Consider the following 22,739-nt stretch of genomic DNA (forward strand, 5'->3'; position numbering starts at 1 on the left):
GAGCCGAAAGGATGATGGATGATCGAGAAGGGTGGAGAAGATTCATCATCCTTAGCAAGGTTAACCCCGACAAGCTTTCTATATTTTTGATGATTTGAGGGGGATGCTTTGTCGAGGGGGTGTATTTGAGAGAGTGGGGGCTTTTTACAGCAACTACGGCAGGGCCGGGCAACCTGCAGCCAGCCCTCGGGCCACGGCCAGCCCTTCAGGAGATTTCCAGTAGCCCTAGTTCTTTCAGTAGTTAATATGCAAAATATGTCTTACAAAAAGATAACTGGCTAACTATATTTTCAGTGTACATGACGTATTTCGTAACTCTAGCATTGAAACATCGAAGTTCATTCCCAAGGAAGAATCAAGACCCCCAGAAAAATATATTGTAAAAGCAGCTATTCTCGCAGCTGAAGTTCTTCAAGAATAGAGTTCAAACATACACAGTGCCAGACGGTTTTTAGCAGTTTTAAACATGATTTTTGCAAGCATACTGGCAAAATTCAATAACAGTCTTAAAACTAACACTCAAACTTTTTGAATAGAATTGTTTAGGATTCCATTTCTTATAAACCGCTAAACCGCTACCCAAGAAGGGTTTGCTTTTTAAACTAAATTTAGTAGAAATGCAAGCCAGAATAAGTCAAGTTGTCATTACAGCACACATGGGGAAACTTAATTTAGATCTTTTAAAAATCAAACAAGAATATTACTGGGATTGATATGATTTTCCTAGAAACAAGATTTTCTCCTTTATTTCCTAAAAACTGGTTTGTTGTTGGCAATTTGTTGGTCTGTTGTTAGCAAAAATAACATAAGACCACTTTTATATACTTACTTGGAACACCTATCAGGTTGGTATTTTATATCATTTTTTCAATCTACCTTAAGACTATTATTCTGCTACCCATTCCCTTAAAACCATATTGACAGTTTAGGCAAATATAAAAAACGCTACATGACAAACCAACATCGTGCTAAGGAGGAGAGGAAGTCATTTATCCTTGACAACTAATGGCAGTGTTGCAAGACTTTTGACAGTAATTGCAGTTGATCGGTAGTTATTCACGAAAATAGTATGAAAGCAGAAATAACGATTACATAATAACGTTATTTTGCATCTGATGATGACGTATAAAATTTCAAAAAGGAATTATTTTTATAAACTGTGTTATCTGCTTTAAGTCATTTGCATACTCACAATTACCTGACAAAAAACTTTTCGGACATCGAAATTAACCGAAAAAAAGTTCTAAAATGTTTCCACTTATTGTGTTCCAACCCCGTCAAAGCTGCATTCATATATTAAAAATTGACGCCGTTACCAATGCAGCTGAAGATGGTTCTTATTCTTGTGCTGTTAAAGAAATGTGAAATTCTTAGTTTCATCTTAAGGAAATAATATAAATTTAATAGTAGCAAGTCAACATATCCAGGCTTGCTGATATAGGGCCAACCAAATTGGCACAAAATGTTTGATTTTAGCTCAAATTTCTCCTGTATCAACCCTTCTTATTTTTACTATTCCTTTCTTCTTTTTAACTATGGAAGATTCTTCACAACCAATTCCACATTCTATGTCCAGTTGAAAAATTATCAGGGCTTTAAATCACGCTGATAAACACAGAACTGATAGCTGATGTCATTCTCCTCTTGTAACTCTTCAGGAACATCAGGAATGCTGAAAAATAATGAAGAGCTTACAAAAATATGACATTAAATGCTTAAATTTAACCAGAAAAGTTTTGGAGGCGTAAACAACAAATTAATATAGTCAACATTATTATCATTTGCCTGGTCTGTGATATATTAAAAGAAAAAGAAAATGCCCTCAGTCATAATGACTGATTTTCGGGGGCCGTATCAAAAAAATTACAAAATAAAAATCTAATTGAACTTTTAAGAAGGCGCGAGATTATTAATAAATTTATATATAATGTCTTTTAACTTGCCAAGGTGACACACTTGACAAAAAATAGCCGCCGTTGCGCAGACTTTCTCCTATTTGATTGCGGTGTGATCTGAATGCTATGGTTTGCTTTGCCAAGAAAATTATGATGTCAATCAGTCAATGAGCAACTTTTCTTTTCTCCAAGGAATCTTGTTGTCTCTTTGATATACCCTCTATCTTTTCTGAGCCCATATGGATTTGGCTATTATCGTGTGAGGACTCTTGACATAACACGTTTTTGACCGTAACAACACAACAAATATCGGCGAAAAGACTTTTGGTATCTTCCTTTCCAAAACGCATGGAAAAGTGGCAGAAAACCTTCCAATGAATAAGGGAGCAATTTCCTTTGGACCATTTCCCGGCTTTTTGTGCGATTGTGAAAAGGGTTTTTTTGATCCCCGCCATTTTAGGAGGGGGTCATATTTGAAGGTCTCGGTGCATACAGCAGATCAGTTAGTTGGAAACTAATTCTGAGTAGTCTTCTTTTAAAAAAACCAAATTACTTTCAATACTTCTAATAAAAGATCCAGTACTGCTTAATACAATCTCACTCTGATAAACTATCCACACGAGTTTCACTTGTTGTAAAATATGTAAAGCCTGATTCCTGTCCAATATTCTTTCATCTTTTTTGATTTGATGGCACTCCCAAAATCTTATTCATTCCTTTGTAGCTGTACTGTATTTACGAATGATCGCATTTGTGTAGAAGAATATCGCTACCTGAAGAACAAATACCTCGCTTTGGAGCGCTATTAACCTCTCTCGCAGTCCCTTTCGAGCGCATGCCTGCCTGCACAGTCGCATGCTGTCGCACCACCTTCAATAGATTTACCCACCTTACTTTCTTGTATACTTCTTCATCAAACTGAGGGAAAAATATATCACATCCATAATCCCCTTGAACATGAGTAAGGTAAATGCGATCACATTGTGGGGACTTGATAGCTTCCTATGTGGAAAAGCGAAGAAGGTATGAAAGTTAAGGGGCACGGCAAGGTTACTCAATGAGAAAAATTAACAAAAGAACATGGTAGAAGGGGGGGGGGGTATTATTAAAAATTGTTTATATATATATTTGAAATTGTTCACATTGCAGTGAAAAAACTACGCAATGTAAGACCCATCGCAAGCCGTTATTTTGATGTTACTTGACAAGTTGGGTATATGCAGTCCTTTTATATGGACACATTACCTTTAACATTTGTCACGTCATCGTCGGCCCTCACACGTTTGTTTTTTTTTTTCAATATTTTATGCACTAAATGCAACATTTCAATTGGAATTTAAGAAGAATTGATAAATGTGCTGCAGTAAGATTTTCCAAGAAAATTAACCCTTGATATTTCAGCATATGGGTCAAACACCAAAGTTTCTCCCAAATCGTTTTCACTATGGCTTGACACGCCATTTTGTTCATAAAAACCGAACAATTGAATTGGAACAATCTATACAATACTCAGTTGTTAGAGGTAACACAAAATTTGCACATCATTTTTCTAATATGTTGACGTTTCTGTTTGTAAAGCTTTCTCCAAACATAAGATTTCTAAAAACTTATGTGACTTAAAGGGGAAGGGAGTACAATTTGCAAAAAATTGACAAGAAAATAAGAGAGAGGAAGGGGACACAAAACTGGTATAGCCCGAAGAATGTAGACAGTTATAATTTTTTCAAAGTCTTTATACCTCATAGACGCTTGATCCACCAACAACAAAAACCTCCTCAACATCTATTCTGTTTGAAATTTGCTGCAAGGCACTATCAAGGGTCTTTTCCACTATTACACCATCAGGTACATCTTTTGAGCTTCAAATATAAACAAAAAAGTGCTGAACTTCATAAAAATTGAACCATTTTATAGTGATTCTTAATTTTCAAAAGTCTGTTATTTATGGGATGTTTTTCTGTTTCATACTTGCTGCTGGTAACTAATCAACAAGGACCATGGTGCAAAAAACAACACTTATGGCTGACATCTGTATCCTTAAAAACTAGAGTTTTGAAGTTAAAAAATTATCATGCAAGATTCAGGCAGTACCATTTCAATTGTGAAACTAGCTAATCATTCTAGGTTGGTCCACATTTTTAATGCTCTTTTGGCTAACAAAAAATTAAGAAATATCATTCATGTATATTGTAATTATTGGCTTCTGTTAGCTTTCAGGAAGGAAATGCCTTATTACAGACCATACTAAATATATTGTATCAACATTCAATAAGTTCAAAACAATAAATAAAAATGTCAGATCCGCAAAAGGAAGTGAAATATTTTTCAGTAGTCTGGCAAAATTCACTTGACCTTTGTGTAAGTGGTCTAGGTCTAAATGGTCCAAATTCAATGCACTTGAATAAAGAAACAAGTGCAAATTTTCAAAACTGCAAGCAGACATTAAAATGGGATTGTAAAATATTTTCCTCTGTCAGCTCAACTTTTAAAATAAACTTATAAAAAACTTAGTATTACTTGAATCACTGAGAACTTATAACCTTGCTTCATGATATGGCTGACATTCAATTAAATCAACATGTTACTTGTCAGATTATAAAAACATAGTTTATAGACGTATCATGTGTCAGTGCTTTGTGTGCCATTTTAAACAGAGGTGGTAAGGCAATGAGTCTATATTTTACTAAAAATTATACATTTCAGTTAAATTTGCTATTTAACATACCACAGTGTTTTGCTTAAAACTACATTTAATCTGTTTGGCAATGGCCTGTATTTCTTTGGTATGGATTCCCATGTCTTCCTTCCAAGGATAACAGCATTCTTCTTTCCTAGTAAAACGCAAAAGTGGAGTAAATAAAGAACAAATGCAACACGAACACTGCATAGGCAGATACTGGGATGAACAAAAAGATACTGGATAGAAAGATACTTGGGGGTGCATCAAACACAAAAGTGCAATCATTCCTCATAAGTATGCCGGTCTGCACAGTATTGTAGTTCGAAATGATAAATTCTATGTATCTTATGTGTTCATTCTAGCCACATTCACTTTATTCAAACATTTTTATTCAGTTGCTCCAACTTTTCTGTCAAAAATATGTCAGAGGCCAGATGTGCGACCCATTTTCTTATGGCATAATTTGTATTAAGGTTTTATGAAGATTAGTTTATCGTCATTATTTTCTTCATTCTTTATCAAATTAGGTTATCTAGCATTAAAGATTAGAGACAGTGCCTACTCGTTTATCACTATAAAAGACTTTTTGAGATTTGTGGGAACAACAACGGAACTAGCAGAATTAGCAGCATTTAGGAATGAACAGGCAAGGAACACCATGGCAACTGATGAAGTAAATAGAGAGAAGACAATTCTCCAGGATATCAGGGACACAGTCAGTAGTTTTTTCACTCTTGACTTTTGGAAACCAAATAAAATTGTGTCTTTTTAACGAGAATAATTAAACTTCCATAATAAAATATTTTACAAAAAGGCCCCATTTTGTTGCAAAAAGAGGGCTCTGACAGGACATGATCATTCCAGCATGATTTCTTTTAGATATCTTACATTTTATACTTATCTTTGAAGTTAACACTAGGTACTACTAGGCTGATTGACCCATGGTTCTTTGGTTCTTTCATTAGATTCAGGCTCATTCCCTGGTTATTCCACTAGTTCTCTCTTCATTCTGTGGTCCTTCTGCTAGTTCCGGGGTCATTCCTTGGTCATTCCACTAGTTTTATGCACAATCCGCTAGTTCCTTGTTTCAGCAACGTTTGTTTTTAATTGAAGGTAATATGTCCTACTAAAGCAAGCAACTCTGTGTTGGTTTTCAGAAACATGTGATGTTCATGTCATTGCCCCAGCCATTACGGTCGTTTTGTTTCATCTACACTGCTGCAAGGCTAGCTTTTCATGTAAACTGTTCTGCATTGCAAGAATACTTACTAATTGCAAGCCATTATTTTGATGTCACTTGACAAGTTGGGAAGGAATCCTTGTTGATGGAAGTGAAATAGTAGTTTTACAAAGGGGAAGTCTTACTGGAAATCTAAGCAAAGGTTACAAGCTGATTGAGTTGTGGCATCTTATTGGTGTGTCAGCCACAAAGCAATGTGCATTGCTTTATTCTTTATAATATTTTTGTGCCTCATTGTTTAAGGGATAATGTGTGGTAAAATTTTAAGTACCTTTGAACACTTTTCATTTCACAATTTGGAAATACACTAATATGAAAATTAAATGTTCAGGAAAATAATTGATGCATTTTAAGTAGGCTTTAAAAATATTGTGTTCATTATGTACCTATAAAATTTACAGATAACAACATCATTTCCATAAAGCAGCAGGGGTGCCTACCCTGGAGGGGCTGCAGGGGCAGCTGCCCCTCCTGCCCTCTTCCAGGAGGGGCAGAGGGGGCAAGCAGTGCCTTGAAATAGTAACTCCTAACAAAAGATTATAGAATCTCGTAGATAATTGATGACTACTTTAGCCACTCTGATTATGTTTTACTGTCGGTCTTTGATAATGGAAAATTCTTCTTCAGAAGACAATAATAAACTTTAAAAACCAACTGTGTCTTATAAAATTCCACTGACTTCTTTGCCACTGATTTTCATAAAACTAAAGACTGTATAATGACAAGGCAATATAATAGCCACTTGCATGGAGAAATTTGTCAACATTATACCTACGTTAAGAGTCTTTTATTGCCAAAATCCTAGCTATATGGTTGGAACAAATCCATGCCAATATTTCATTTTGCACTACCACATCCCCCTCCCCCTCACAAATAATTGATGTTTAGTGGAAAAAGCTCTACTGCTTGCCCTCAGTACCAGCATTGCCCCTCCTGCCTTAATGTTGTGCAGGCGCCCCTGTATAGCAGTATATGTGATTACGAAAGCTAAATGAAAATGGTGCCAGTCAATTTAGCTTTCATTATCAGACTAACAAAGAAACCTAAAGACTGGTCAGTTCAAAGCTCAAAGTAACGTGCCTGCATCCTTGACTGAAGAAGTGATTCTTGTGAAGTAAGCCATTTCATTCCTGGGTTGAAGAAGGCAATTCTTAAGAAAAACATACGTTAACTCACAAATCACTTGTTTGTCAGTAAATAAATGAGTACGTAATGAGCTTCTTTCGAAGTAGCTGACTAAGTTTGCTTACATTCAAAAGGCGCTAAAAAAGGCCTTAAGGGCAGGGGGACAGAGGAAGAAGGGTCAAGGACATTGTTAGCAATCTTGCTCAATTGTGTTAGAAATCTTATAAATAACTGCTTTCTAAAAATACATGAATGACTACTATTTTACTTCAGCCTCCAAGGTAAGGAGTTATTTTTGCCAATCCCTCTCTTAGCATCCATGGCCGCAATACATTTTGTGAATTTTAGGTTTCCGTTGGTTGCCATCTTGGTCATCATTACCGCCAAAATAGACCACCTCGTATTGAATTTTTGAAATCCCAAGTGGTGATGGTTGTTGAGTTGAGTTGTTCTTCCGTTGCGGGGGTAGAGGCTAAAATTTACATACCGTAAAATCATCGAATCGCCCCCCTTGAAAAAGGCCTCTCAAATAAGTCCCACCCTAGAACTACAAATTTTCAGTAAGGCCTCATCGAATAAACCTTCACTGCTACCGTAAATTTTCGAATTGGACCCCCCTATTTGATGATTTTTGCCATCTGTGGTTGCCTTTAGCGTTTTATTGAATTGCCACAAAAAATCATATTTTTGATAGTAATTAATTTAATGATCATAAAGAAATTCCTACTAAAATAAACGAGGTATTTGAATAATGTCTTCTTAATGTCTATAATAATTGTATAAGCCCCCTCGTATAAGCCCCCCTCGAATAAGCCCCCCTCGAATAAGCCCCAATCCAAAAATGTCAAGAATAAACAAGCTCCCAGGGGGCTTATTCGAGGATTTACGGTACACAGATTTGTAATACTTGAAGGCATTATACCAAATGTCTTCAAAGTCGCAGGCACTAGAAAAGTCGCAGGCACTAGAAATATTATCAAGCTTTGACTTCACACACCTTTGGCAAAAAGTTAAAAATCTTTGGTTTTAAGTACAGCTACAAACAGTGGCTTACACTTGGGGAGGGGGGAGGCGAATACAGAGCCAGGAATGTGCCAAACTAGCGATTTCTATCGCCAGCGACATTTCTCATTTGGAAAATGCAAACAGAAGCGAGCAAAAATATTGGAAGCCTTGATTATACTTCGAAGAAGAAGAGGAAGAAGAAATAGGTCTTGGATTGGGCGAAGAATAGAATATCGCTGCAAACTTCATCCTTGCAAATTTCTCTTGCGCAACTGGCATGCTTTGCGGTAGCTGTTTTTTCGCGCAAAGAAATGGACTGCATTTGGTATTTTCATTGATCAGTCAAGAAGCATCTGGGTGGAATCATTTCATGCTTACTGATTGGCAAATGTTGATTGACACATGGCTTAAAACACTTTAGGTTTTGCCGATTGCCTCTAACGGGGTCTATTGTAGGTTGCAGCTACACGGTCTCAACCCTGTTTCTACATGCGACCTACGGACTCAACAACGGATTTTCTGCGCATTGCCGCTTCATCATGAAGTACGTCTTTTGGTGCCAATGGCAGCGGTTTACGGTTTTCAGGATGCGGATGCGTTTTCAAAAAAAGCAAGAAATCATTAAATGTTGAATGAGATTTGGACCAGCGAGCGCAACAGCTTGTTCTGTGAAAAAGAGTGAGAACCATACGAACTTGTAATAAAGATACTTCTAGCAATGATTCCTTTTTCTAAGAAACAATTAGTTGGCTTTTGTGTCACATCATTTTTCAATCGCGATTGCGTCTTTTCACCTTATTTCATTGCAGAGTACGGAGTTTGGCTGATTTTTTACATGTTTTTTCAGCTTTTGGACCCTTTTATAATAGGCCCCCTCTAACAAAATTTTGACCGCAGGAAGGTTATGGACATTTCTGGACTCTGCAATAGCAGTATCAGTAAACAGCAATTGCAAGAAAAAGAGAATGAAAACATATAAAAAGTCAAATGTCCAAAACAGCAAATATTTCAGCTCCCATCCTACAAATTGCCATTATAAATAACTCAACTACATGGTATTCTTACTTCATTAAAAAGGTGTAAAATCCGCTGCCGATGTTTATAAAAAATAAGAGAGGTGTTGCAGGAAAGAATAAAAACATAAAGGGATTCTAAAAAGGTCTGAAGGAGAAGCAAGGGGTTCTAAAAAGGTCTGAAGGAGAAGCAAGTTTTAAACTTAAACCTAATGCATTCTTGGTGTTATCTTAAAGTGACCAGCTGTTGAAGAAGGTTTTCGATCTACTTTATCACTGCCAGCGACTTTAAAATTCAACCCATATAGGGTGAAGAAAGCAACTTTCTAAAACATGGAAAAACACAAGAACAACACTCTAGCTCAAATGTGTTGACAAAGTTTCTACAAAATGTTTCATTCATCGAGATTATTCTCCGCTGCTTCAGACTCCAAACTCAACTTACAACAAAGTTGGGAACTTCTCGCTCATTTTTGCCAAGAGCTCCGCATCTTTGCTTTTCATCTCATTGTACAAATCTGCAACACGCTTTGCATTTCCAAAGTCTTTTTTCTTAATCTCCTCCATTTTAGACACGATGTACCTAAAAAAAGATAAAGACAATATGAGAGTACTTCTGTAGTATGTGCCAAAGAACAAAAGGAAGTTCAATTCTGTTAAATCGTACCCCGGACAAAACGGACTTTCTCTAAAACAGATTGATATAAATTACTATTGGATTTCCTTATTCAAGCGTAAAGTCGTGCCCTGGAAAAGTCAGATATTCTCTAAGTCGGATCATTATTTTTCTTAACCCCCTTAATGGGATTAAACTGCAATTTAAAAACCTAAGGGAATTTATATTTGAACCTCTACAGTGGAATGATAATGGAAATTAGAAATTAGTGACTTTAATGAAAACGCATTAAAATGCAATCTCTGTATTCTAAATCTAGTGGCAATTCTTCGTCCTAGCGTTTTATTCTTTGTAAAACAATGCCCACCAAGCATTAACAAGTGAGTTCACGTTTTTAACAACGTCGAAATACATCTTCAAAAGACCGCTAAATGAAGATGCCATCTGCCAATAAATTTCATAGCATTATCAATGCAAAGTAGCATCATGGCATCACTCTCAATATGCTAGACATATAATTCTCACTGGACATCAGGCTGGTTTTCTTCCTCTTCTTCATTTGGCTCGTCAGTTTGCGCATCAGCCGGGGGCCTCTGCCTTTGCACTAACTCTGATACATCTTCAGGTGCTTCCCCTTCTTCCTCTGGCTCCTCTTCTTCTTCCTCGCCTAAAAAAGAGGAAAATGGTCTTAACCCAAATAGATAATGTTCGTTTACCTGTCAAGCTGCATTTGTATCATATATTAGCTAAATGACGCTGTACAAATGGAACTTGTTGCCAGTAGCTCCTCGGTTCTCTGGCTGAATCGAGCATTCAATGTCTTAACAGCCATCGTAGAAGAACACAATTCTCCATATCTTTTTCACTCTGCATCCTTTCTACTCTGTATCTTACAGAGTAGATCTGTAACTGTTACTTTATTGAGTCAAATGCCTTCCACTTTCGTGTCATAAAACCATCAGGTAAGATTAATCAATTTGTTTGGCTCACACCTTTGCAAAGAAACTTCCATAACACAAGATTTTAAGAAAGTTACAGCATATTTGCATAGCATAAACTAGGCAAAGCAGATTTATAAAGGGGCAAAAAAGAAAATTTAGGAATTGGTTTTACTGCAATTGAACATTGATGAGACATTGTAAACAAACCTTCTGTCTCCTCATTCTCACCCTCTTCACCCTCGCTATCAATGTCAACCTTATCTGTATATTCAACACCATCTTCACCACCTTCATTCTCAACTGGCTGCTTTGTATCTGCATTTTCAGTCTTATATTTAGCTGAAAGAAGCACAAATGAAAATCACATAAATCACATCTTCTTTCTTAACTTCGATAACTAACCACATTTTTCGGCAGTGTATGTAGCATATTAACACATAAAATAAAAAGGTGTAAGAGACGCCAAGGTAACAAATATGTACTCGTGAGAAGTAATGAAACCGTGATATTTTGAACCATACCGAGGGATATGGAAAGTCTTCCACCGACACAAAGTTTTGGAGCAGTGAACCAATCCTAGCAAATTCTCTTAAAAGGTATCGTACTTTTAAGACATGTGATATAATTCTTATGGTACCGTTTTTCATATGTCACGTAAGTGTCAAGATTCGTGGCGGAATTCTTAGGATGCGTAGCAGAATTTTTATGTATATGTTACTGAATCCTTTTGATACGTAGCATCTTTATTACTATACGTGACGTGATTCTTAGAAAATGCAACACAATTGTATGCTATGTATCAACATACTCAAGATACCTATCTGAATTCCTACGATATGTAACATAGTCCTTGCAATATGTAAATAATATCTTATGATTCACATTTAAATCTAACGGTAAGCTTTTACATCTCTTTTTATAAAAATCACGATAAATGAATTAAAATTACACAAACTTACGTGTTTTCCTTTGATCCCTCACTTTCTTCATCTGTTGCATATATTGTAATTCGTCTCCTGAGCGTGATAATGTTTCCAGCGTCGCAATGGCACCCGAATGCGATTGGAAATGCCTTAGTTCCTCTTCAAGATTCTTGTAGCGTCCATAGTACTCATTTTCTTGCAATTTTGTGACAAACGTCAGCCGAGCTCCAGTGAAATTCAGACTTGGAGGTCGAGCAGAATGTGGTATTTGGCCTGCGATTGTAACAAAACTTTCTCATGTTTTTTCATGATTGACTGGCAACACTGACATAATTCATGATGAAAGAGAAATTAATTAGTTCATGAAAGATCAGCGTTTCTCAGATACAAAGCCAAAGTGTTTTTCATATTTGCCCAGAGACTGGCGTATTTGGTAAGATGAATATAGCTTAAATATATCAACAGACCTAGCACTAAACACAAGAAATTTTTTATAACGGTTTAAAAAATTCAATTACCTTGGAAAATAACAGATCTTCCATATCTTGGCCTAACCTCTGCAACAATTTCTGTATCATCACTATTCCTTTCAAAAAACGCTGTTTCTCCATAATAATTCTGCGTCCAGTTTGGATTCAGGTATACGAGGAATGTCCATTCCTTCTCCTTGTCATGCCCGGTGTCCAGATGTATCCTAGTATGGTCTGCATTGCGTACCAGATTTGTTGACACATCATATGGGAACCATTCTGAAGAACCAGATGCATACTTTGCGACCTGTCACAAATAAAGCTCGATCAAACGAAATCTAATCACGTTAATATAGAACAGAGTAAACCTCTTTGGTACTCCTTGGGCTTTTGTTTTTGGCACAAATCGCACGGATGTGGAGCTTGTGTTCATTTTAGTAATGCTCGAGTAAGCATTACATTGCGTCCTAGGCCAAAGCAACAAACCTACAAGTAAGTTATAGCCTCGAGGATATGAACTTCATGTTGGAAAAGTTTATTCCTCACATTTTGCAAGGCAACCTGAAATTGGATGTTGGAAAGTAAAGTGTTTTGCAAACCTGCCTACCCAACCCATTTCTAGGTATTTCCGGGTTTTTATTGGCGTGATAATTTTCTATTTCCTTTCTTCGTGCATTAGTTAATGACCGAATGGCGTGCGAATTTTACACAAGCAAGGTTTTGCTAGTCGGCAGAAAAAGGCCAATGCTTTTTCTTCTCAAACCCTCAAAAACGGTTTGAGTTTAGTTTAAGGCCACCTTTGCGATTTGCGCTTACCCTTATTTGCTCATGCTTTTGTACTTTTACATGGAACAAAAATTAAGCAAGAACATTTCACACTCAGGGGTTTCCATGCTTTATAATTCTACAAGAATGTCCCTAACATGATGGGGCCAACCAAGAAGAGGCTCTAAGGAATTCCATATGAAGCTCGAGGCAATGAAACTCTTGTTTCTGTATAATAACTGACAGATGAAGTTTCCAAAAGCAATCTTCTCTACTTAGGCATTGACCTTTCATGCCATACGTAGCTGAATCTAATAAATATGTTTATGCCTTGCTCACAAAAATTTTTAACAAAATTAATACTATGTCCATATACTGTTTCCATGCCCTTTTTGATGCTTTGCATGCAGTGGCGGACACTTGGAGGGGACGAGGGGGCGGGGCGACCGCCAATACTTTAGAGGACAATGGTCTTTTGTTCTAAAACTATGGGAAATGTGACGTCATCTTATTAAAATAAAAGGCTTGCTCCCCCTCCAATATTTGATCAAGTGTCCGCCCCTGTTTGCATGTACGCTGTGTACACGAAGCCCCTTTTATCGAAATATTATTGGCTTTTTTTGAAGGCGTTTCTTATCAATAGCATCATTGACTTTCCCATTATTTCCTTTTTAAAGCAAAGCGTTATTTTATAGACAAAGTATTATGATATTTAGCCATAAAAAACAAGCGAAACACGATTCAGAACCCTTAACATTTGCATTGTGCTAATGGGATAAATGTTGCTTAAGAAATCAGTTGCATTCATTTTCTTTTTTTTTATTAAACAATATTTATACACCAAACCTCTTAGGCAACCTCTAATCTGATAAAGTTTTCAATTTTAATTCTTAAGAAAATGACTAACAAATAACTGAAATAATAGTTGATCTTCCACGAGGTTGTGTTCTAATTTGTTGGTTCATTCCCCGCTCAACGGCCTTCTTTCGCCTATTGTTTAAATCAGTGGTGGGCAACGTTTTTGGAGAGTGGGCCGGAACCTTCAAAAATTTTCATTAGTGGGCCAAAGGTACAAGAAAAATAAAAAGGACAGTTGTAATAAAATGATAATAATAACAATGAGAGTTTTCATTTAAATTCAACAACACTACAATTACAAACCTCTCCATTGCATAGATAGTTTGCAGCAGGCTTACCTTGGTTTAGAAGATAAGACTAAACAAAACTATCATAAGTGCAAAAAAGAAAACTGAAAAACAGCAAATATGAAAAAGTATGTGGGTGTGGAGAAATCGTCCTGGGAAGGCAATACAGAACTACTGACCAATCAATGTTTAGCATCGGCTTTTTAACTCAGGCCATTTCCTTTGATAAATGAAAACACAAATTTATTCAGTATGGGCTCCAATGCACTATCAACAGAAACATGGCAAAAACGTGATTCCTGGTTAAATATTATGAGTGCTACCACCAATATTGGTTCTTGCTGCATTTGTCAACATTTACCTAGTCCCTCAAAGATTCTGCTGCACTGTCTTTAAGCAGGATGAATTTGTGACAACGTATAGTGAAAAAATCTTTCCATGATCCTAGGTTTGATGAAGAAAATCTCATTTTGATTCTATATATCTCATTCAATATTTGTCACCCTTTGGAAAATCCTCCTAGCCAACCAAAAAATATAGTATGGTTTGATCATCTTTTGGGCCACAAAAATCATCCTTCTCAGCCGGATTCTGGCCAGCCAGCCATAGGTTGCCAGCCCCTGGTTTAAATGAAGCAGAAGGAGATGTCTCTCTTTTACTAATAGGGATAATGTTCCAAGTTTTTATGGCTGAGTAGCTTGTTCTGGCATACTCAAGTCTAACCTTGCATAGATGAATGTTATTTTCATTTTTGGTGCGGTAGTTGTAAATTTGTAATAAAGTGTTTCAAGGCAGGAACAATGGATAATTTTTAACGTCATAACTAGGTTATCATAGTGTATAACATCAATTTGAAATTTTTTTAGAAAGCCAATTACAAATTCACTCATCCTTATACCTTGCATTTTCTTACAAATTTGTAGAGTTCAGGATGATAGAAACAATTTGCAAAATGTAAATACTTTTGCCAAATTCACCCTTTACAAAAAACAAACACCTTACCGCATGAATGATCTTCCAGTATGGGCTTTTCAAGTACAATGGCATATCGAGGCCAGCTATCCACTGCACATTGTCACTCTCCTCATCAATGCTGTCATCGTAAAAGTATGTTCCATACTTCAACACATGAGCCCGCATATGGTCAAGCAAGTCTTTTGGAAACAGATTATCAAAAACAAATATTTTCTCGCCCTATGACAAAATTCAAATTTATGGCAACTTTAAGGAATTGAAAATGAAGCATGATTCATAAAAAGATGATGAAAAACCTTGTTAAATACCCTCTTGAAATTACTAAGCTCATATGTTATATACTGCTAACACACTATGTTTGATTGGGAGAAATTCTCTTGCTAAAGAAACGCAATGACAGATACTGAAAGACACTGTATTTCTACATTTGTGTACCAGTGTACCTCAAAAGAAACTAAGCATGAAAGGATTAGCTATCAAAATGGTGTGAGTGCAAACTTTCGATCAAGATAAAGGTCAATATCATTTTAATTCTAGACTTACCAGTTTCAAATTATATATTATTTGAATTTGAATCACATAACTGAAAAATGGATCATGGAATACCTCCAAATGTGGAAAACTGAGGTTTCGCCTCTGTTCATATTTTTACCAATCAACCAATCAAAATTAATAGTGATTAATTAGCAAACTTCAAATTTTTCATTAACCGAATCTCACCAAATTATAAACCTTTTTTACTTCTATGGGTGCCGCAAAGTGTTCTTTTGGGTCAAGTATGAGCTGTTGAGAGGCTTCAGAGACCCTGGGGCAAAACTGAAAGACAAGGCCCCTGCAAGCAAAGTTCTGCTAAAATTCATTAATATTTTTGCAATTTTTTAAAATGTTTTACTATTTTTAGTGATAATTTGCTTACTATTAGTTAGTTCTATATTGAAAAGAAATTCATTCCTTTTTTAGGCCTCCTAGATCTTGAGGCCCTGGGTAATTTCCTCCTCCCCCCTCTCCTTGATAGCCCTGGTCACAGTAAACAAATAAAAGATTCTAAAATAGATTTTTTATAACATCACATGGCCACTTTGCCTTAGCTTGTTTGAAGAGATTTATTGATTGTTTATTTTCTTTATTGTATATAGATCAGAAACTGTTTACAAGAGGATTCATTTTCACCATAAAATAATAAATACCTTTAAAGTTGAATAATTTGCAAATAGATGCTTTGAAACATCTGGAACCAATGGTTTATCGTCTGTTTCCTCATAATCAGGAAGATACCATGTCTTCTTTGCCTCTAAACGATCATTCCAAAAAGCTGTCCATTTTTCATGTTCATTGAGCATCTTTTGTTTTGACTTTGAATATGTGATGTGGAGCAAAATCTGTCCTTGTTTGAAGGAGACACTTGGGGGCCTTGTCAAGCGCAGAATCGAGCTGTCCCATATTACAACACGACCTGGCCTGGGAGTAACACCATGCATTATTTCCCGATCATCGTCAAAGCTGAAAAAAGAACCAGAAAAATCAATGTTTTGGGATTCAATGTTTAAACATTTTCAAATCGGTAGTACAACATCAATCAAAAGAAGCAAAATACTAAAAAAGCTAAATCAGAATTGACATTTTGTTGTTGTTCATCTTTGTCAATGTATGAAATTGGCAATCATCTAACATCCACTAGCAGGGCCAACTAGTCTTGGCCACAGACTACTCAAACACAGCTTCCCAAAGACTGTTTGTCAAAACATCATAACTCCGCCATCTACTAGTCTGCTGAAATAGTCAATAATCATAGTCTTGATGGTTTGCAAAGTTTTATACATTGCAAAACCAGTAAGTTATTAAAACATTAAATTTAGCTTACAAGTACAACTCTCCATAGTAATTCTTCCTCCATTTGGAGTTTAGATAAAACAGCACTGAGAATTCCCCAGTCTCTGCAGAATCCGCAACAACTTTTGTATGATCACCTCTTCGTACAACTTTTCCAGTCACTTTACATGGGTACCATTCTTCTTTTACACCATTTAAATCATTGATTGCTTTGACCAAGGTCTTTGAAACAAGCATTTTCTCAAACTCTGCTGGATCTCTGTAGTTTACCCATGGAACATTATCATTGGTTCGCTGGACATTTACATGGTCTGGGTCATAGTTATTGAATAACCAAGAATCTTGACCTAGTGAAGTTAAGTATGACCTCAACATTAATATAATACTTCCTTTGAAAAGTTTATCATAAACTGCCATTGGCTTTTTGTCTTTTGAATGGTACAGAAAGGTTCTTTTCTCGGTTGTGTTTATTTGTTCAGCTATTTTGTCCTGCACAAGAAAAGAAGCGAAATCAGAGAACTAATTAAATTTCACATGAATAACATGAACATCTCTAGAGCAGAGAGTTAAACCAGTTAACAAAGAAAGCAAATAATGTTTCAGGTGAACATATTGTGATGCACTTTATATAATTAAGTTAGCAGTAGTTCAGCTTCGTTACCTTTTGGCTATACAATTCATTAAAAAGACAACATCTACAACAACAAAAAATTAGAAAAATAAAGGCAATATTAGAAAATTGTTAATAGATTATTCCCACCTGTCACGTGACTAACTTATTGCCACCATGATGGATCACAACCTATTGTTGGATACACATAGCAACAGGTTATTTATGCCATATGGATTTTGAAACAGACTATTAACTACATCGATTTCAAAACATTGTATATCTAGAATCGTTTGCATATGTACCTAACCAACTTGTTGGCTTTGCCTTCTTGTATTGGGAACAAATTTAAAAAAAATTAAGTACTGTCTTCTAACAGCCTTTCAGATTTGGCACTTTGATGCCTAGGAAGAGTAGCTAGGCTTCAGTTAGATCAATCACAATGGTTAAAATCTGTCCAATAACTGAATGCATACTGAATGTGACAACAGATTTAGAAGAGACAAGAAGTCTTTTTTGTCTCTGGATAAAAACTCAAAAGTTGATTCGCAAAAAAAGTCAGGGCCCCTAAAGGCTATTTTTCAACTTGGGTAGGGACTGGATTGAGGGTGTTCCAGTTCTTGTGAACCTATTTACCGCTGACATTTTTTGCAGTTGGCAACATCTGCTTATACACAAAAAACATTCAAAAATCAATCATTTTTTAAACAAAATAGTCCAAAACAAATACAAACTTCCTACATATAACAATAAATTTAAAGAAAGAGGGGGATTCACAACCTTTTTTACTAGAAATCAGAAGACACCTTTTATTTTGCTGTATTTTTTGCATTTGTTACTGCTAAGCATCTGAAGGAAGCTTTTGGGACACTAAGTTACTGTGCTTTTCGAGCAGAGTCCTGGTCCTTCCCCTCAATCTGACCACACCTTTTAATCCCTATTCATAGACTTGCTCACTCTACTCTGCTTCTAATAAATCTTTCTGTGTCAACTCTTGCGGTACTATAATATCACTATGGCATAATAATGTGGAGATTGGCTAACTCACTCTAAATTCAGAGTCATACATTCTAGTGCAACGGGTCTTAATGAACGACTCGGACGACCATCCACTTCGCAAAACATATTATATCAAACTCAAATGTTGTGTTATCCATGCACAATATAACCAAAAAGTATATTTTTTCATAAAAAGAATTATTACAACTGCATATCTATACCATGTTAATAAGAATGTATAAACTTGCATTGGAATATTCAACTGCTTATGCTACGCAGCGCTACGATATATTGATTAATTTTGGCTGGCATCATCCCCTAGGCGCTGGAGAGATGGGGCACCCAGGTATAAAGGCGCATACTGATTACAAGCCCCAAAACGCACTACCTGGTGAATGGCTGATGGGCTAGCAAAGAATCCATTTTCAAAACACAATATGTGTATATAAATGCACACCAAAAATCCTCTATGGCATGAGATTGTGTGAAATGCCCAGTGGAATTAGACTGATGCCTTATTCTTTGATAAACTGTGCCTGTCTCTCATGTATGGAATTTTTACACACATTTCAAAGTACCGTTGTTCTAAAAGCCATTTTAATCTTTTAGCCAAGCCTAAAAATAGCATTTGGGGGCATTTTGGTATGTTCTGTATCCTGTCTTTTTTTAGCTTGTCAAACTGTATATCTTTACCAAGATTGATACTTCTCAATTTTTACCATCGTTACCATCAATCTTTACCATCACAATTTGAAAGATTCACCAATATTTTGGTTCTTACAGCCCCTAATGTCCGCGTCTATTCAAGTCATCCTTAGTCTTGAAAGCCTTCTACACTTTTTCATAAAGAAAATGCAGGCATTCTTATCAAAAAATAGGTAGTTGGCAATATCAATATATGTCACTGAAAAATAGTTCTCTATGTTTGCATTCCACTTTTTCTTAAGCATTGCATATTGGTCTATACCATCAACTAAAGTTTTTCCCCCTCGTATCTGAGTCTCTCCTGAGGTTCCAGGGAAGTAACAACATCTTTCAAGCTTGTCATTTCACTGTGGCCTAAACATAGTTTGCAATTAGCAGTACTGTTTGCATGCAGAGGAGAGGTACTTAAAAAAGGGGAGCTAGATACATATGCAAACGATTCAAGAAATGTTTTCGAAATTGACATAGATAGCCGTCTGTTTCAAAACCTGTATGGTATAAATAACCCATTGCTGTGTGTATCCAAGAAATGGTTGTGATCCATCATGGCAGCAATAGATTTTTCATGTGACAGGTGGAAATAATCTATACTTAACATGGCGAGAAATCATTAAAATACACAAAAACTACAATAAAATAGATAGAATGCATGTAGAGGGAATAACTCAGAGGGGGGGGGGGAGGGGGGTTGTGATTTCTGTTCTCTTCTGGTTGAGATCCAAAGCCCCAACAAAAAAACCTTTCATTGATACAGTTTATGTGCCTAGAATTGGCATGGCTATGTAAACTGGAGGCAATGAGGGACTTGCCGAGTATGGGTGATGGAGGTTGCATCACAAACATTTACTTTTTAGCTTCTCATTTTCTTAAAAAAATTGTAAAAATTGGGGTTTCCATCAGTTTCTATACAACTGAAGCGAGTGGAACAAAAATCTTATCATCATCCTAAGCCTTCCCTCTGAAATCCATCTGACTCAGATCTGTTCAGGTTCACTCTTAGTTCACAAAAGTATAAACAATGTAAAATGAAGTTTTTAATATAAACATTACAAGAAAGAAGCTCAATTCAACAAACAAATACAAAGTAGAGGAGCAAGCTAGTATTGTACAAAGGGAATTATTCTAACTAACTAAAAAGCCTCAAACATAATTTATTTGTCCATGAGCCCAAACTTCAGATCTCGTCAAGGCAGATAAAAAATTGTGCACATACATACACAATTGAATAAAATAATTCGCATAAAAACTTACTTTCACAGCAATTTCATCAACCTTTTGACCAAATGTAGTTTGCTGCTGTTGGCCTATACCGACATCGAACTCACTTTGAGTCGAAACTAAACATGCAGCATAGCACAATGTGCAGAGCATTAGTAACGTTTTCCTCTCTAACATGATAGCTATCAAAATCTAACTGACTTGACGTTTGAAATAACTTAGTGTTCTATTGCAAATGTCCCTCACATTAGAATGAAAGAGGAATTTCTTCCGGTCTCTGTTATCAAGGAACAAGCAATGTCCTATATCGGTAATCTTTCGTTCGAAAGGTTCCAAGTAAAGCCCAATACGAGGTTACACAACCAGAAAGCAGAGGATACAGTTCGTAAAATTCCGTCGCAATGAAATTCGTATCGGAGGGGGGGGGGGGGAGGGGGGCTGCCGCTGCCCTTTGTATTCCTTCTCACTTATTACACTGTTATAAAGGAAATATATTACAGTTTGACAATTATTAGGAGGGGAGGGGGGGGGGGCTCTCACAGTTCCGACGGGACTGCTTGACTGTTGTGATGACGATAAGATTGTGTGCATTAAGTACGGTCCATGTTAGGTTTTGTCTGTGGGCCAAACCAAATATTGAAAAAGCGTTGAGAAAAGTGGGGGGTCTAAAAAGTGGGGGGGGGCTAAAACCGTATGAAAAGAGGCTTTTCTGGTAGTTTGATACTTAATATTTGGCATTTTTTGCTAAAGCCCCCCAGCCCTCCTGCTCCGCGGTGCCTGATATGGGTCGGGTATGTGCACCCATAGTTCCAATTTCCAATTTTAATGGTACAAACAGGAAGGACGGTTTGTGCTATCATGCAAACTGACGGCAACTTATGTACTGTCCGGTATCTAAAATCTAAAAAAAATCAAATAATCTAAAAAGGCGCAATTACTTAACAGCCACTGCAAAAAAGTAGAATCTAAATTATTATATCTAAAGCTACAGATCTTACTGCACCAAAAGTCCTTGTTGGATATAATCGGTAAACAAACTAATTTTAAAACATATCCTAGCAGCATAACTTTTTCTAGCATTACAACTGGCAGCATCATAAGGTCACTTAATCCTAATAAGGCACATGGCTGGGATGAAATATCTGTCAGAATGATAAAATTAAGTGATGCTGCATTAGTCATCCCACTTAAAATAATATTCAAGAATTGCTTGAGGCGTGGTTTATTTCCTGAAATTTGGAAGTATGCAAACGTAGTGCCAGTTCATAAGAAACATGAAAAAATGTCAAGGGGAACTACCGTCCAATTTCTCTATTACCAATCTTTGGCAAAATATTAGAAAAGCTTATGTACAACTCTTTATACAAGCATCTTGTTACAAATGAATTACTTAACCCAAATCAGTCTGGTTTTCGTCCCGGGGACTCTACTGTCAATCAATTAATTTCCATCACGCATACGATCTTCAATGCGTTTGACTGTAATCCTCCTCTTGATGTTCGCTCTGTGTATCTTGGTATTTCCAAAGCATTTGACAGAGTGTGGCATGATGGCTTGATTTATAAACTAAAACGATGTGGCTTCCTCAAGGATCGAAAACAGCGAACTGTTCTGAATGGGCAGAGTTCAAGTTGGGGAGATATTTCAGCAGGAGTACCTCAGGGCTCTATCTCAGGACCCTTGTTTTTCCTTGTGTATATAAACGATCTAACTACAAACTTAAAGTGTAATGCTAAGCTTTTTGCTGATGATACTTCATTATTTACCGTAGTAGAGGACTCAAATGCAGCTGCCAACGACATGAACCATGACTTAGAATTGATAAGTCAGTGGGCCTATAACTGGAAGATGTCATTTAACCAGATCCACACAAACAAGCTGTGGAATTGGTATTCTCTAAAAAAATTGAAATTCAACATACAGTGATTCGTTTTAATAACATACCAGTAACGAAAGTTGAAGAACACAAACATTTAGGAGTTGTCCTAGACTCAAAGCTTACTTTTTCCGCTCATATTAAATCAGCTATCGCTAAAACAAGAAAAGGCATTGGCCTGCTGAGATATCTCTCCAAGTATCTACCCAGACATGCTCTTAACGAATTATTCAAGCTCTATGTGCGACCCCATCTCGATTACGGGGATGTTATCTACCATATTCCGGCTAGAGTGTGTGAATTTAGCGGAAATACAATATTACCAAATTTTATGGAAAAGTTAGAGTCCGTTCAGTATTCTGCAGCCCTAGCCGTTACAGCGGCATGGAGGGGAACTTCACGGGGAAATTTGTACGCTGAGCTAGGTTGGGAGTCATCAAGTTCCCGAAGATGGAGTAGACGCCTTACATTGTTTTATAAAATAATAAATAACATGTCCCCTGCATATACAACAGATCCTATCCCGCAACTTCAACAGTCGCAATATGCTCTTCGCGAACAGGATGTAGTTGGGCGAATTAGAGCAAGGACAGAGAGATTTCAATCTAGTTTCTATCCCAGTTGTCTGTCTGATTGGAATGATCTATGTCCAGAGATCAGATTCGCACCAACCATCGCGATTTTTTAAGAAAAAGCTATTGTCCATTA

At 36.5% G+C, this 22,739-nt stretch overlaps 2 protein-coding genes across 2 annotated transcripts; both read right to left on the bottom strand.

Annotated features, from left to right (window-relative positions):
• Nucleotides 1-1,093: 1,093 nt before the first annotated feature.
• Nucleotides 1,094-7,363, bottom strand: LOC135688377 (dihydrofolate reductase-like). Its single transcript, XM_065205207.2, has 6 exons — nt 7,209-7,363; nt 6,896-6,945; nt 4,621-4,726; nt 3,634-3,754; nt 2,785-2,897; nt 1,094-1,672 (listed from the first exon to the last, which is right to left on the bottom strand). The coding sequence occupies exons 1-6, from the start codon at nt 7,316-7,318 to the stop codon at nt 1,588-1,590; spliced, it is 585 nt and encodes a 194-aa protein (XP_065061279.2). The 5' UTR covers nt 7,319-7,363; the 3' UTR covers nt 1,094-1,587.
• Nucleotides 7,364-8,935: 1,572 nt separating this feature from the next.
• LOC148957202 (uncharacterized) lies at nt 8,936-20,479 on the bottom strand. Its single transcript, XM_089115643.1, has 9 exons — nt 20,189-20,479; nt 16,655-17,112; nt 15,981-16,293; nt 14,821-15,012; nt 11,957-12,215; nt 11,475-11,711; nt 10,723-10,854; nt 10,100-10,241; nt 8,936-9,541 (listed from the first exon to the last, which is right to left on the bottom strand). Exons 1-9 carry the CDS (start codon nt 20,330-20,332, stop codon nt 9,400-9,402), a joined length of 2,019 nt encoding a protein of 672 aa, XP_088971769.1. The 5' UTR covers nt 20,333-20,479; the 3' UTR covers nt 8,936-9,399.
• Nucleotides 20,480-22,739: the final 2,260 nt, after the last annotated feature.

This window comes from Rhopilema esculentum, unplaced genomic scaffold (assembly GCF_057945365.1).
Source record: "Rhopilema esculentum isolate cy_ngs unplaced genomic scaffold, ASM5794536v1 HiC_scaffold_36, whole genome shotgun sequence".
Classification (NCBI taxonomy): Eukaryota; Metazoa; Cnidaria; class Scyphozoa; order Rhizostomeae; family Rhizostomatidae; genus Rhopilema; species Rhopilema esculentum.

Bases quoted from the DNA above. Each gene is read 5' to 3' on its own strand.
- LOC148957202 (XM_089115643.1), bottom strand. From the start codon at position 20,332: ATGTTAGAGAGGAAAACGTTACTAATGCTCTGCACATTGTGCTATGCT. The intron at 16,294-16,654 runs GTAAGCTAAATT...TTCTTTTTTCAG, and splicing joins TACTATGGAGAGTTGTACTT to CTTTGACGATGATCGGGAAA. The intron at 15,013-15,980 runs GTATTTATTATT...ATTTTGTCATAG, and splicing joins CAAATTATTCAACTTTAAAG to GGCGAGAAAATATTTGTTTT.
- LOC135688377 (XM_065205207.2), bottom strand. From the start codon at position 7,318: ATGATGACCAAGATGGCAACCAACGGAAACCTAAAATTCACAAAATGT. The intron at 6,946-7,208 runs GTAAAATAGTAG...TCTTCAACCCAG, and splicing joins TCCTTACCTTGGAGGCTGAA to GAATGAAATGGCTTACTTCA. The intron at 1,673-2,784 runs GTGGGTAAATCT...ATTATTTTTCAG, and splicing joins GAAGTATACAAGAAAGTAAG to CATTCCTGATGTTCCTGAAG.